This window comes from Mustela lutreola, chromosome 1, assembly GCF_030435805.1.
Source record: "Mustela lutreola isolate mMusLut2 chromosome 1, mMusLut2.pri, whole genome shotgun sequence".
Classification (NCBI taxonomy): Eukaryota; Metazoa; Chordata; class Mammalia; order Carnivora; family Mustelidae; genus Mustela; species Mustela lutreola.
In genome coordinates this window covers 194,619,104-194,634,844 of record NC_081290.1, presented here as the reverse complement: position 1 = coordinate 194,634,844, position 15,741 = coordinate 194,619,104, and the positions used below count along the sequence as shown (strand labels likewise).

Genomic DNA, 15,741 nt, shown 5'->3' with positions numbered 1-15,741 from the left:
ACACAGGGCACTTGAGTGTCTTAGTTGGTTAACTGTCTGGCTTAGGCTCAGTTCATGATCTCAGGGCCCTGGGATGGAACACCATGTGGGGAGTGCTGAGTGGGGAGTCTGCTTGTCCCTCTCCCTCTGACCCTCCCCCTGTTCATGTGGTCTCTCTCTCTCAAATAAGTAAATAAGTAAATAAATAAATAAATAAATAAAATCTTTTAAAAAAAGAGGGAGACTTAGTAAGGTCTGAACAAGTTGTTCTGGCCATCGCCTTATTTCCTACTTCCTATCTATCTCTCTTATCATCATGGAGTTTCATAGAAGTCTCCTGTTGTTCTTTTCTCTCCTCTAATGTTTCATTGGTGATTCATCTAAGACTTCCTCTTGTTCTTATCATATTTGAGCCCTTTATGTGTTCTTAAAACTTTTAATCCTTTAAGTAAAGAAGTGCCTAAAATGCATAAAATTATTTGATTAATGAATAAATACGTATAAATGCTGATGGTTGTATACCCTTAGGTCTTGTGATTGCTATCTATCACAGCTATTGTAAAATAGATTTCAAACAGACCAAATGGATAAATGCTCAGAAATGTACACAAGTCTTATAAGCATTTACTACCTGACCTATCAGTGATAACAATTGCCATTAATAGCCATCATTTTTATCTAACTTGCAAATTTTATGCTTGAAGAGATCACATGAAAACCGAGCCCTAAAGGAACTTATCATAAATGGGTAGATAAGCAATAAGGTGGATTGGAAAAAAAAATACAGATCTAGCTACTCTATATTAAATTCTTACTAGAAACCAGTGTTAAGGGGCACCTGGGTGGTTCAGTGGGTTAAAGCCTCTGCCTTCAGCTCAGGTCATGATCCCAGGGTCCTGGGATCGAGCCCCGCATCGGGCTCTCTGCTCAGCAGTGAGCCTGCTTCCTCCTCTCTCTCTGTCTGTCTCTCTGCCTACTTGTGATCTCTGTCTGTCAAATAAAGAAATAAAATCTAAAAAAAAAAAAAAAAGAAAGAAAGAAAAGAAAAGAAACCAGTGTTAAGTAATTTACACAGTAGGATGAGCAGCTTTAATTTCACACAGGGTTAATGACTGCCGCCACAAAGCCACTTAGTTGCTCGTCAGAAACTCCTTAGAAGAGGCTGACTATTGTTTAACAGTAGTAATTGTCATCGACGACAAGCAAATATACTTTGGACAAACAAGCAAAAATAAGTACAAAAGGAGATAGGCAGGTTGAAGCTCTTGGGTCTAAATCCCTGAGGATGAAAAGAAGGCATACCTTCCTCATCCAGAGGCTCAAAAATTTTGAGGAAAACTAGGAATCAGGTTCTGATGTTTTAATACCAACTTGGTTTTGCCATTGAAATCAGTCTGTGAGTCTAGGCTCGATGCCTACCTCTACTACTGAACAGTTGTGGAATCTTGAGAAAGCCACTTAACTTCTCTGGTGGGATCCATGACATCATTTGTGAAGCAAACTAATAATACTTACCCTATACGTATGTTGGGAGAATTAAATAAAATAGGATTTTTAAAGTCATTTGTCACAAGTAGGCACTCTTCAAATGTTAGTTCCACTTTCCCTTTCTTGGGGCATTTTTCCCTTTCTTGGTTGGCCTGGTTAAATGCTGAGAGTCTGGAAGTCTTCTATCATTTAGGTTCTTTAGAGAACAGGCTATTATTATGAGAAGGATTCCTAAATTTCTTACATTTTTATTAACTCTAGAAATATTAGCTTGTTTTGTTTTTGTTACTCACCATGTCTCTCACTATAATTACTAGTAGTTAAAATAAGCAAAACTAAAAAAAGGGGCAAAACAAACAAACAAAAAATTAAGCGAACAGACAAAGAAAACAAAACTTCATCCTAAGATTGGGTAGGGCAGGAGTAAGGGGGGAAAAAAGCAAAGATTCTAATAATGAAGAGAAGTCTGCATTCCATCTATTTTCAATAAAAATCAGAGGAGAAAATAGTTTATATCAGGAACTGTGTAAGCATTATTTCATTTACAATCACCTTGTGAAATACTATAACTCCATTTTATAAATGGCTATATTAAGGTTCAGAAAGAACTACTGACTTTCTCAAGGACTTACAGCTAATGAGAAACAGGCTTCTTCTCCATACCAGAACCTTCTGGCTCCAAAGTGGATATGTTTTCACCGTGCTAGAATGTCATCTACAACTGAAAGAGGTAAGGGAATAGGTAGAAATTGGAAAGGGGGTAAAGAAATGACAAAGAAGCAGCCAAATCTCTGAGGTTTGTAAAGGACAAAAGGATTCCATGGGAAGTCTACTCAGAACAGAAAAATGGGGTGGTTGGTGGCTCCACAAGTTCTTTGACTCCTAATTCCTTTTTATCTTGATTACCATGTACTATTTTTTCACTCTTAAACTCTCTCAACACCCAGCATTTAATTGCTCCCTGTGCTCAGAGGGCTCTTGTTCCCTGGGTCTTGGACTACATCACGGATGGGGCTCCAGAGGGACGATGAAGTAATTGAAAATCCTACACAGATAGGAGATTATTTTGCTTCTGCTAACTCTGAGGAAATCACACTAGGTGATAGGACAGTTGTTGAATATATAGCATCCTCCCTCTGAGTGAGTCTGAATGCAAAAGACCAGTTGAGGTCTACAGCTAGAGCGCCCGAGTCCAATTCCATGGCACCTAGGGAAGACAACATTTGAAATGGAGAGCCCCACACCTCTATAGAAGAAACTGAAGATAAAAGGAGGGGGAAATTTGTTTTCCTTACTTGAGCCAGTCATGACAATTCGATCATGTAAGTCTCAGAGCAACTCCCCATCTTTCTCAACTTTTCACTTTACTCTCAACTCTGGAGTCCTGGGTAGCAAGAATTGTTGGAAGAAATCACAGTTGAGGGCTTCCTTCTCATTTTACGCAATGACTAGAATCCTTTCCTCCATCACTCTATCAAATAGCATTCAGGAATGCATTCATTTATTCTTTTATGTTCCCCATGCCTTAAGTCATATCTTCCATGTTCCAAGCACCACACAGTTGCTTCGAATTTAAAAATTAGATATATTTCCTGATATGGAGAAGGTATATTTCTTCTTTTAAGGATTTATTTATTTATTTGAGTGGGGGGAAGTTCGGGGGGGGGAGGGAGAAGGAAACTCCCTACTGAGCACAGACCTGGACATGGGGCTTGATCTCATAACCCTGAGATCATGACTTGAGCCAAAATCAAAAGTCTTATGCTTAACCCATTGAGCCACCCAGGCACCCCAAGAAATTATATTTCTATGGCACAGAGAAAATAATCTTTATGATACAAAGATATATATAACACATTCTCCTGGTTCTCTTTCAAATTCTTCAAAGATTTAATATATTTCTTCATACACATTCCCTTTCCTTCTCCTTTTCCAAAAATGTATTTCTCAGGTATAGGTCACCATACCTATTTTGGCCTCCTGTACCATATTTCCTATAGGGGCCTCATTAAGACACTGACTATCATCTTCATGCAGGTAACAACTTCCCAAATTCTTTAGCATGAGACCCTCTATAATAAATATTATAATAATGAACCATTATATAGCACTTTATTATGTATCAAGATCTTTCATAACATCATCATATTTAGTCTTTACAATAATTCTGAGAAATAAATATTATCTCAGTTAATCAAAAACATTTAGTGAGTAGCTACTATATACCAGGCATAGTTACAAGACTACCACATATTTTGGGGCCCCTGGGTGGCTCAGTTGGTTAAGCATATGACTCTTGATCTCAGCTCAGTTCTTGATCTCAGGGTTGTGAGTTCAAGCCCCACATTGTGCTCTACACTGGGTATGGAGCCTATTTAAAAAAGAAAAATAACCCACATTTCAAGGAACACAATTACAGTGGTGCATATCAAAATACAGATTTGTGGACAGAAATGAGGGGCATAATGTTGAGATTACTCAGTGAAGTGGCAGAAAGTTTCCTATGTTACCACTACCGTACTGCCTTATTAGTAATTCCTTCTTTCATTCTCATAATGGCCTAGTTGGAATGATAAATTCAGGTTGAGGCTACTGGTACAGGGAGTGCTTTCTGCTTCTTTATAGATGAGAACATGAAGTTCAGAAATGTTAAGTTGCTGATCCATAGTCACACCACCAAAAATCAGAACTTGAACTTGGGTCTTTAGATCTCTAATCCAAGTTCTTTTAATATGTCGTATTCTTAGGAGTTTGTTGGACACTTAGGTAGTCAGGGACAGGGTCCCCAACAGGAAAACAGGGAGCTGGGACAGCTAAAATGAAACCACACTAGTTTCCTGTTTTACAACTTAGGCAAGACCACAGTAGTATCCTGTCTAGTAACCTCTGTAGAAGAGACTTCTGCAAAACATCCTGAAACAAAGCAATTAACCATAAAACTTTGGTCACTATCACAAGTCGAGGCAGTTAATCTCCAGATATTAGCCCAAAAGACCATTAACACATGAATAGAACCTGACAGGTGCATGATCAAAATCCCGATTGGCACACCTTAGCAGTCAATCCACAAGGGGCCCACATTCAGGATACTCAAGATAGTTCCCAAAAATAGCTTATGAAAACCCCTAGATTTGAATGCCAAAATGGCAACCCTCTTGGGTCCCTACCCTCTTTGGGAACTTTGTACTATTACACAACAAACTTTGCACCAATCATGACTTATTCCTTTTCCTTCTCCTCAGGAAGGTTGGTTCTTCTTCCTTAGCTCTCTACTTCCACCTATCACATACATGACTTTTTTCCACCAGCAAGAAAAAACAATGAGTTGCCATCAGTTGTGAAGATGTTCAAAGTTCATCTTATCTTTTCTAGTTTGGGAATTAGATACTGCACATTTCATTGTGTACCTAAATTCCTTTCATTAGGCATGGACTCTCAAGCCAAAAGGAGGCTCACTACAGCCATTGACTCCCAAGGTTAATAAAGAAGACTTAAAGTAGTCTGAGGACAAAAGTAATAATTTCAGAGCATTCTAAAATTTAGGGTATTTGACAATGGCTTTGAATAACACTAGGTGCTTTCTGAAAAGGAATCAGGAGGATAAGGTTTCCAGGCTAGTCAAGTTTAGGGCATTTGTTGCCACATAATTGGTTGTGGATGTTAATCTGTTCAGTATTGAGGTCTTCATTACCTTAGCCATGATAGTGTTTCATATTGCTTTGTATCCGTACTCTTGAAAGAAGATGATATCTTGAGACATAAAAGCATACATGTGCTTTACCACCCCCTAAATATCTTTGGTAGAATCCCTAATTCTTAATTTCAGCATCACATTTATATTTAAACAAAGACTGGGGCACCTAGATGGCTCAGCTGGCAAGTATGTGACTCTTGATCTCGGGGTTGTAACTGAAAGCACCATGTTGGGTGTAGAGATTACTTAAAAATAAAATCTTCTTTAAAAATGTAAAAAAATATTGGTGATGAATGTGTTGGTATTGTGTCTGCCACGAGTCAGCTTCTGCATCCATGCTTTCACCATCTTGTGTGCTCCAGGAACATGAGGAATCACACAGAGCTCCATGAGTTTATTCTCCTGGGAATACCTCAGACAAAGGGACTGGAGACTGTGCTGTTTGTCATCTTCTCATTTATTTACCTCTTCACCCTGCTTGGAAATTCACTCATCCTTACAGCAGTTGTCTCTTCCTCTACCCTTCACACCCCCATGTATTTCTTCCTGGGACTTCTATCTATTTTTGACATGCTGTTCCCATCTGTAACCTGTCCCAAGATGCTATTCTACCTCTCTGGCCAAAGCCACACCATTTCTTATGAGGGCTGTGCTGCTCAGCTCTTCTTCTACCATTTCCTTGGGTCTGCTGAAGGATGCCTCTATTCTGTGATGGCGTATGACCTCTTCGTGGCCATCTGTTATCCACTGAGGTACATGCTTATCATGAGACCCGGGGTCTGTGTGGGTTTGGTTGTGGCAGCCTGGTTGGTGGGTTGTCTCCATGCCACCATCCTGACCTCCTTCACCTTTCAGTTAACATACTGTGACTTCAGCCGGGTGGACTACTTCTTCTGTGACATTCCTGCTGTCTTACCCCTGGCCTGTGCTGACAGTTCCCTGGCCCGGAGAGTGGGCTCCACTAATGTTGCCTTTCTGGCTTCAGTGCTTTGGTTCAGTGTCTGTGTCTCCTACACTTACATTGGGATTGCCATTCTGAGAATCCGATCGACAGAGGGCAGGCGGAAAGCTTTCTCCACCTGCAGTGCCCACCTCACGGCAATCCTCTGTGCCTACGGTCCTGTAATCATCATCTATCTGCACCGCACACCCAACCCCTTGCTTGATGCCATGGTGCAGATATTAAATAATATTGTCTCACCCATGCTGAACTCATTAATATATTCCTTAAGAAACAGAGAAGTGAAAAGTTCCCTGAAAAGAGTGTTCCACAATGTAGTATTTATTTCTCTGGAATAAATTATGGGTTTTTTAAAATGGATTTTGGAAATTTATTTCTCAACATCATCCATATATTTCCTCCTTTTAAATAATAGAAAATGCTTCCTTGAAAGTGTTCTATTTTGTTTTCCTAATAAGATTTTCTATGTTTGTTATCTCTGTAACCCCTGGGGCCCTAGAAATAACTCTACAACTAATGTTATCCTCCTGCCTTGTTCCTGGATAAGGAACCCATGGGGCATAGCATGCATCTGGAGACAGATTTCTTCTTCCTCTAATGGACAATTTTGTCTCGTTGAACATAGTGAGGAGGGGTGGCCCAGAAGCACCCCTCACTACTCCCTCTCTGTGCCAGATCACTCTCCTTTCATTTATCTCGCTGAACTTGGAATATTCTTTTCTGCCTATGAACATTTCTGTTCCTCCATGTTGCCAAGAACAGTATTAATCAATATTTTTTTTCAAAGACTTCCATTTATTTATTTGACAGACAGAGATCACAAGTAGGCAGAGAGGCAGGCAGAGAGAGAGAAGGAGGGGAAGCAGGCTTCCTGCTGGGCAGAAAGTCCTACGTGGGGCTCGACCCCAGAACCCTGGGACCTGAGCTGAAGGCAGAGGCTCTAACTCACTGAGCCACTCAGGCACCCCTATTAATTAATATTTATAGAGCATGACCTGTTCTCCGGGCACTATGATGAACGTTTCACAGATACTATCTAATCTTCATGTCACCTTCATATAGTAGAGTTTTTGTTTTGTAAAACAAAGAAATAGGCAAACAAAAAAAACAGTTTGAGGGTAATGCTATGGTATCTGGTAAAGCTTAGATGGTGTTTTCAGGCAGATTTCATCATACTTATATTGATACTTGTTCAGCAGATTTCTTGTCTGTCTTATTCACTCTCATGTTCTCAGGACATCACCCAGTGACATAGTAAGAATCCAGTGTAAATTCATTGAATGAATGAATGAATATCACTCAACCATTGAAATTATGATATATTGCATATTTAGTCACACAAAAAAAAAACCATGAGTGAAATAATTAGAATGCATGACAACAATAGACACTAATTTAAATATAGGTCCACATTTAAGTAAAATTAAAGGTGGATAAAAGCTGAAATGTGAATGGACTCTGACCACTTTTTTGACCATTTCTAAATCAGTGTTGCAATGACTGTTTGGCATTGGAGGGAAAGAAAACCTTTAAAACAGTTTAAATCTTTCTTATATGAAAACTTTAGCAAGCAAGCAACATAACATTGTATTTAAAACATAGGCACACACACATATGTGTGCAAACCACTTCTCAAAATCTTACTTCATCAACAACAAAAAAGAACAAATAATTTGATTGGAAATGGGCAGCTCCATTTTGAAATAGATACTTCCCCAAAGAAACACACAAATGGCCAACAAGCATATGAAAAGATGCTCAATATTGCTAATCATTAGGGAAATGTAAGCCAAACTCACAGTGAGTCATCACCTCTAACCCTTTAGATGGCTATTACTTAAAAAAGAAAATAATAATTTTTGGCAAGGATGTGCAGAAATTGGAAACTTTGTGCACTCTAGGTGGGAATGTCAAATAATGCGTCTACTCTGGAAAATAGTGTGATACTTCCTCAAATAATTTAAAATTACCGTAGGATTGAGCAATTTCATTTCTGAGCATATATCAGAAAGAACTGAAAACTAGTTTTTGAAAAGATATTCATATTCATAGCATGTTCATAGCAGCATTATTCAGAATAGCCAGGAGGTGGAAGCAATCCAGGTATCCACTGATAGCGAATGGGTAAACAAAATGTGGTCTATACATATATGGAATATTACTCAGCCTTAAAAAGGAAGGGAATTCTGACACATACTACAACATAGATAAACTTTGAGGATATGCTGTTAAGTGAAATGCACCAGTCACAAAAAGGCAAGTGATAGAACGGTGGTTGCCAAGGGCTGGCGGAAGGGAAAATGGGTAGTTGTTTAATGAATATAGAGTTTCAGTTTTGCAACAAGTTTTGCAAAAAGTTCTGGAAATTGGTTGCACAACAGTACAAAGATACTTAACACTACTGAGCTGTAACACTTAAAAATGGTAAAGATAGGACCACCTACATGGGTCCCTCAGTTAAGCACTGACTCTCGGTTTCAGCTCAGGTCATGAGCTCAGGGTCATTAAATCAAGCCCCCGGTCAAGCTCCACGCTCAACACAGAATCTGCTTAAGATTCTCTCTCCCTCCCCTTCTGCTCCTTCCCCTGCTCACACATGCTCTTTCTCTCTCAAATAAATAAATCTTTTAAAAATGGTAAAGACAGTAAATTTTATGCTCTATGTAATTTACCACAACTTAAAAATAAACCTGATTATCCACTTTTCACATATCCTTTGTTTTTTTAGTTTGCTAGGTCTCTCCCTGGTCTTGTAACTACATATACCGCTGAACCCTCTCAGATTGCAGTTTAATTGTTAAATACCTTAGTCTGATGTGGGCAGAGAAGAGATGTAGCCTGAGGTAGCCTTCAAGGGATCTGCCTAGAGTTACCATTCACTGAGTGCTCGCCCCTTACCCAGCGCCGTGAAACTGATTTATGTATATTATCTAATCTACCTATGTAAGAATGCTGAGATCATTTTGTAGAATGTGAAACAAGGTTTGGGGGTGTCAGCTAAATTTCCTTAAGTCGCACAGCTTGCTTATGGTTCAAACTAGGATTCTAGCTCCCATCCTCATGCAGCTATACATAATCTAGCAATTTTGCTGTAACTTTGAAAGCAAATGTTTGACCTTCTACACACACTGCCCCAAAAATCTTATTCCAGCTTTTTTCCTTTTACTACCTCTGATGTATGAGAGCTATCCCACATTATTTCTAATTTCCGTCTTCAAGCCCTTCAAAAATCCATTTTCTTAACCAACTGTAACTCTTCCTTTTATTTTCCACAAGTTACTCTGGCCTTTTCTATTATTCATGAATCTTTCCTTTGCCTTACCCAATACACTGACTCCATAAAACAAAGGTCCAGGGAACAGGACGGTCAAAGACAAAATTCCTATAGCAGGCGAAGCAACAAAAAGATTGTGAATACTTATGCCTAATTTTTATCTTCATATAAATGCACCTGTGTATAAACGGGTGGTTGAAGAGAGTATTCACCCAAATATTAAAAATGGGTCATCCAATCTGGGGTGATTTTTACTTTCTTCTATATGCTTCTTCTCTACTCTTAACAATTTTATAATGAGATTATAACATTTGATTTTTAAAAGAACTATTTTCTTTCTTTTTTTACATTCAATTAGCCAACATATAGCACATCATTAGTTTTTGATGTAGTGTTCATTGATCCATTATTTGCACACAACACCCAGTGCTCATCACATGATGTGCCTTCCCTAATGCCCATCACCCAGTTACCCCATCTCCTCCCCCACTTCTCCTTCCACAACCCTCAGCTTGTTTCCCAGAGTCAAGAGTCTCTCAGGGTTTGTCTCCCTCCCTCTCTTCACATTCAGTTTTCCCTCCCTTCCTCCAGGATACTCTGTGCTATTTCTTATATTCCACATACAAGTGAAACCATATGATAATTGTCTTTCTCTGATTGCCTTCTTTCACTTAGTATAAGACCCTCGAGTTCTATCCACATCAATGTAAATACTAGGTATTCATACTTTCTGATGTCTGAATAATATTCCATTATATATTATGGAATTCTTCTGTTGAAGGACATCTTGGCTCTTTCCACAGTTTGGGTATTGTGGACGTTGCTGCTATGAACATCGGGGTGCATGTGGCCTTTCTTTTCATTACATCTGTATCTTCGAGGTAAATACCCAGTAGTGCAATTGCTGGGTCATACTGTTAAAAGAGCTATTTTCAAGAGAAAAAAGAAAATAGACATCTCATTATGGGATCAAGAGAGGCTAATTATGCAAACTGGAAAGTTAAAAAAAAAAACAATTACTTTGAAGGAAAAACTGGACAATCATTTCTAAAACCAATAGTGTAACACATATTATGTTGTTTATAAATTGTGTCTGATTTGTAATAAAATGTCTTAATCCCATGGGGTGTGGTTCTGTGTTTCTCATCCTCATTAGTTTCTATCCTCAGTTGGCTCTAATTTTCTGACTGTTTCCAGAATATAGCTCTGTGGGGGGCTTTCCCTGAGTCCCAGAATCAAAGTCTGGTTCTCAGGATATGTTCAGGTATGGAAATTCAAAGAGTAAAATATTAAGTTCAGTCCTGGCGTCATCAGATCAGGCCAAAGCAGGGCAATAATCCACTTACATTCTCAGTAGCATCTCTCTGCCCCAGTGACTGTCTTTTCCCCTTTTTCCTGACCAAGTATCTCAAATTCTGTAGCCCAAAGATCCTCCTTATTTGTTGCCCTCAGTGTATTCTAACTCACTCCAACATCTAGGACTATCTCTTCATATTCCCTCACTCTCGTGACACACTAATGCCATGCTGCTGAAAACCTTCTTCGCATTTCTTCCAGCTCCTCGGAGAGAGACCATCCATCACCTTTACGGTGACTAGCCGGGCCCTGAATAATCATTTCCCATTCAGCCTCTCAAGCCTGATCTCACAATTCTTTTCTTTGAGTCCTTTAAGTGGGCTGTGCTCCCTTTCAAAGCATTTGCACATGCTTTGCCCCCACCTAGAACATGCTGTGCTTTGTCCCTCCTGCACCCTTACTCACTCATCAGATCTCAGACCAGATGGCATTTTCCCAGGGAAGTCCTCCCTGACCTTCAGGGAACACCAGGTAGCTACAAATTATTATGTGCACCTATGTTCTGATAGGCAGGAGGAACATGAGCAAACACAAATACTCTCCCATTACAACTTTTCAATCCATTCAACTTTTCTTCCTAGTATTTGCCACATTAAATAATTACAAATGATATATACGATGATTTGATTAATGTCTTTCTTCTTTTACTTGACTGTCAGCTCTTTGCAGGCAGAGACCAAGGACAATTCCTGTTCACCAGAACATAGCAGTGTTATTTTTTTATTTATGAGAGAGAGAGGGAGGAAGGAAGGGAGGGCAGGAGGGTGCACAAGTGGGAGGAGGGGCAGTAGGACAGTAGACTCCCTGATGAGCAGAGAGCCCAACATGGAACTCGATCCCAGGACCCTGATCACATGACCTGAGCCTAAGGCAGAAGCTTAATTGCAGAGCCACAGAGGAGCCCCAGAGATTTTATTGATTTATTTATTTATGAGCGTGCATATGAGCAGTGGGGAGGGGTGAGAAGAGGGGTAGGTAGAGGGAGAGAGAGAGAGAGAGGGAATCCCAAGCAGATTCCACGCTGAACATGGAGCCTTGGTGCTCTATCCCAAGACACTTAGCCAATATCAAGAGTTAGATGCTCAACCAACTGAGCCACCCAAGTGCCCCCTAAACACTCCTTAAGCACTGAACCCTGAAAATCAGAAACCATATGGCCAAAAGTCCTAAGGACTAAGTCCAAGTCCTAGTTCCTTTAAGAGTGACCTCCATGATTTGTTCTTTTATCCTAACTTTCCTCGTCTATAGAAGATTTCATCAGAGTTTTATGAGGTTAAATTAAGACTATAAAAAACTCTTTGCCTCACAGACTTAAAAAACTTGCTTTTGAGCAGAAGGACTATGTCTGACCACAATTTCCCAGATTGTTCTGGTTCTCCTTGCAAATAATCAATGCCTTCCCTGTCATAACCGGTATTTGTTGGAACAAATGAATCCATGTATGCACAAATAAGCAAATGAATGAATGTATTTGAGAAATTTGGTAAGTCATTCCTTGCCAAAAAAAAAAAAAAATACTTCTAGAGTATATGAGGAATTTCACTTGGAAGCTTGAACAGATGTCAAGCAATATAAAACAGATGCTTCAAGTGATAGCTAAGTATTTTCTTGGCCTCTTAGCATGCTTCTTCTCTTTTTTTCCTGGCAATAAGCCTTTCCACTCTCTTTTGGAGAACTGCCCATCTCCATTCCACTGTACCCTGTATGCTGGCCACAGAGGTAAGCATATGACCCAGCCAAGGAATTCAGATTTTAATCTGGAGCTGAGGCACATGGAAGCAAAAGGCAGCTGAGCCTGACTCATCTGGTGGTGGCGCTCAGGGAGGCCATTCCATAAATTCCTACTGCTGAGGGCCCTAGAGCTGCCCTAGTTCCACCCGTCCATGTGACTGGTTTTCCACTCATTTATTTAATTCTCTGGGTTACCCCCGGTTACTGTTGTTTGCAATAAATCAATCCTATCATACAGTGCAGTAAAATAACATAATTTGTTTATTACGATAACATACACATAACATGGACATATATAGTAAATACATATATGTGCATATTAAGTGTGTGATATATGCACCACCAAACGAATATTTCAAAATTATTATTCCACTGAAGTATATTTTACAATGGAAGTCAGAAAAGATTTAGTCTTTAATCATTTTCCTCCCCTGCATTCTTTCTCTCTCTCTCTCTCTCTCTCTCTCTCTCTCTCTCTCTCATTTCTAAGGTCCAATTAGTCTAAGTATCTAATTGCTCTTTTGCTCAATTAGGGTCCCTGACTTGGGGGATTAATACCCAAAGGAAGAGAAAGTTATTTAAAATCATTTGGCAATGATTGCAGCTCCTAGAGTCAGGAGTCTGCGAAGGAATTAAAGTGCATTTAGATTTGTGACATTCTATCTGAAAGTGACTGAAAAGAGAAGAGTTCAGGATATCCACCTGCAGACCATAAGCTGATGGGGATTTAGCAGAGGAGGTCTCCTTCCTTCACTGGGGAAGGAAAGGAAAGCAGCATTCAGTAGCTCCAGCCAGTTACATCCCCTGATTGCCATGTAAGTCCTGAAACCTTGCCCTTCACTTCTCTTACGTTGGCTCTCACTCCCCTCATAATCATCACACACACACAAAAAATTAAAAGTATAGATAGATAGGTAGATAAAGGGCTTAAGCAATAGCCTTCATGAGTTGATCTATAATTTAAGGATCTTAGTGTATTGTAAAAGTTAAAAGATATCAGCATTTTTCAAAATATGGAACTTGGACAGGAGCCTCCTCTACTACCACTGGGCCTTCTGCTGCCTTAAGATTAGGCTAGTACTTAGCTTAGGTCTGGTTAAACAATTATAGACTCTGGAGACTGAAAGGGACACTACCAGTTACTCATTGTGCTAAAGTCAGGAAAATGGAGGCTACTGGGTACTCACATGCACTAAAATACAGAGCATATGGACCCTGTTAATGCAATCTCGTGTTCATAAAGAGCTTTCTGAGACCCTTCTATGGAGAGTTTGCCATTGTTGACCTCATACCTAGGGAGACAATGTGGGAAAGATTCTGTATCTTTTGTACCTATGGCTTATAGGATCAAAAATGGTTTTTGGAGAGTTCATGTGGGCAAATGGTCTTAAACAAATATAAGAAACTTGGAAGGGTCCTTGTTTGTAGCACAAACATTGAGTCTTCATAGTTATCCTTTTAGAATCACAAAGCAGCACTAGGAATCAATGTAATTTAATAGTGAACATGAAGATGGAAGATAGGAGACTGGTCATGTAGGGCTTCTTTGTGAGACCATAGTAAGGGGCATCTTTAAATAGGAACTGCACCTACAGAGAGATACCCAGTATGGAGAGAAGCAAGCAGATGAAGACAAGTCTACTCTGTAGACATATGCATCATCTGGCTCCTTTTCCATTTCACTGGCTTAAGCACGGTTAATTTACATACATATTAAATTTAACCATAGATTTCTTTCCACAGACACCTAAGAGTTGGTTCTTCCGTGGAAATGAGAAATCACACAATGGTGACTGAATTCATCCTGCTGGGAATCCCTGGGACAGAGGGCCTAGAGACTGTCCTCTTCTTCCTGTTCTCCTCATTCTATTTGTGTACTCTCTTGGGAAATGTGCTCATCCTTACAGCTATCATCTCTTCCTCTGGGCTGCACACCCCTATGTACTTTTTCTTGGGAAACCTCTCCATGTTTGACCTGGGTTTCTCTTCAACAACTGTTCCCAAGATGCTGTTATACCTTTCAGGGCAGAGTCAAAGTATCTCTTTTCAGGGCTGCATGGCCCAGGTCTTCTTCTACCATTTCCTGGGCTGTACTGAGTGCTTCCTATACACAGTGATGGCCTATGACCGCTTTGTCGCCATCTGTTATCCCCTGAGATACATGGTCATCATGAATCACAGGGTCTGTGCCATCTTAGCCACCGGGACCTGGATGGGTGGCTGTGTTCACACCATCATTCTAACTTCCCTCACCTTCCAGCTGCCCTACTGTGCCTCTAATGAGGTAGACTACTACTTCTGTGACATACCTGCTGTCTTACCTCTAGCCTGTGGGGACACATCTCTAGCCCAAAAGGTAGGTTTCACAAATGTTGGTCTTTTGTCTCTCATTTGCTTTGCTCTCATCCTTGTTTCCTACACTCGCATTGGGATCTCCATATCAAAAATTCACTCAGCAGAGGGCAGACAGCGAGCCTTCTCTACCTGCAGCGCCCACATCACTGCAATTCTTTGTGCTTATGGGCCGGTAATCATCATCTTTCTCCAGCCAAATCCTAGTGCCTTGCTCAGTGCGACAATTCAGATATTGAATAATCTTGTCACCCCCATGCTGAACCCACTAATCTACAGCCTTCGGAATAAGGATGTAAAATCAGCCCTGCGAAGTGCATTTCATAAGAGAGGCTTTGCTATGGAGAAAAAGAGAAAACCTACAGCTTTGGTGGGCAAAGTTTGAGTTTCTGTTTCTTAGGACAAATTCTCATTTGCAGCTTCCGAGATATTGAGATAAGTTTAAAAATATATGTCTTTTTCCTGTTTCCCTCTGTTTTATCATGAAAGTTGATTAATAGACTCCCTTAGCAGACAGTGAACTGATTGTTATGCTGCATAGAACTTTCTCCCAGATCCACCATCCTCCCTAAAGCATTTCTTGGTTGTTTAAATCTCTGAAAGGTAAGAGAACATATTTTTTTCTCATAATCTCATTTAAAAACAAATGCACAAAATCTAGAGAGAAAGGAGGATAGAAAAAAATTCAAGAACTACAAGATTAATACAGAATACCAGAACTGAATATCCTTCCTTTTTGTAGAGCATAACCTCCAACTTTCTGCTGATCATCACCAAAACTCAAACCAAATTAAGTAACGTGTAGTTTAAAGTTAGATCTTTCTCATGCATAGTCAAGTGTGATTCAAAGATTTTTCTAGTGTGTGCATTCTTCCAGGATCTGAATATTCTTCTTGCATTATTAGC

General features: G+C 39.8%; 2 protein-coding genes across 2 annotated transcripts; both read left to right on the top strand.

Annotated features, from left to right (window-relative positions):
• Positions 1-5,521: 5,521 nt before the first annotated feature.
• LOC131820496 (olfactory receptor 10N1-like) lies at positions 5,522-6,460 on the top strand. The gene has a single exon (XM_059156154.1). The coding sequence runs from the start codon at positions 5,528-5,530 to the stop codon at positions 6,458-6,460; it is 933 nt and encodes a 310-aa protein (XP_059012137.1). The 5' UTR covers positions 5,522-5,527.
• A 7,791-nt stretch (positions 6,461-14,251) lies between these two features.
• Positions 14,252-15,220, top strand: LOC131829744 (putative olfactory receptor 10D4). Its single transcript, XM_059171858.1, has one exon. The coding sequence runs from the start codon at positions 14,255-14,257 to the stop codon at positions 15,218-15,220; it is 966 nt and encodes a 321-aa protein (XP_059027841.1). The 5' UTR covers positions 14,252-14,254.
• Positions 15,221-15,741: the final 521 nt, after the last annotated feature.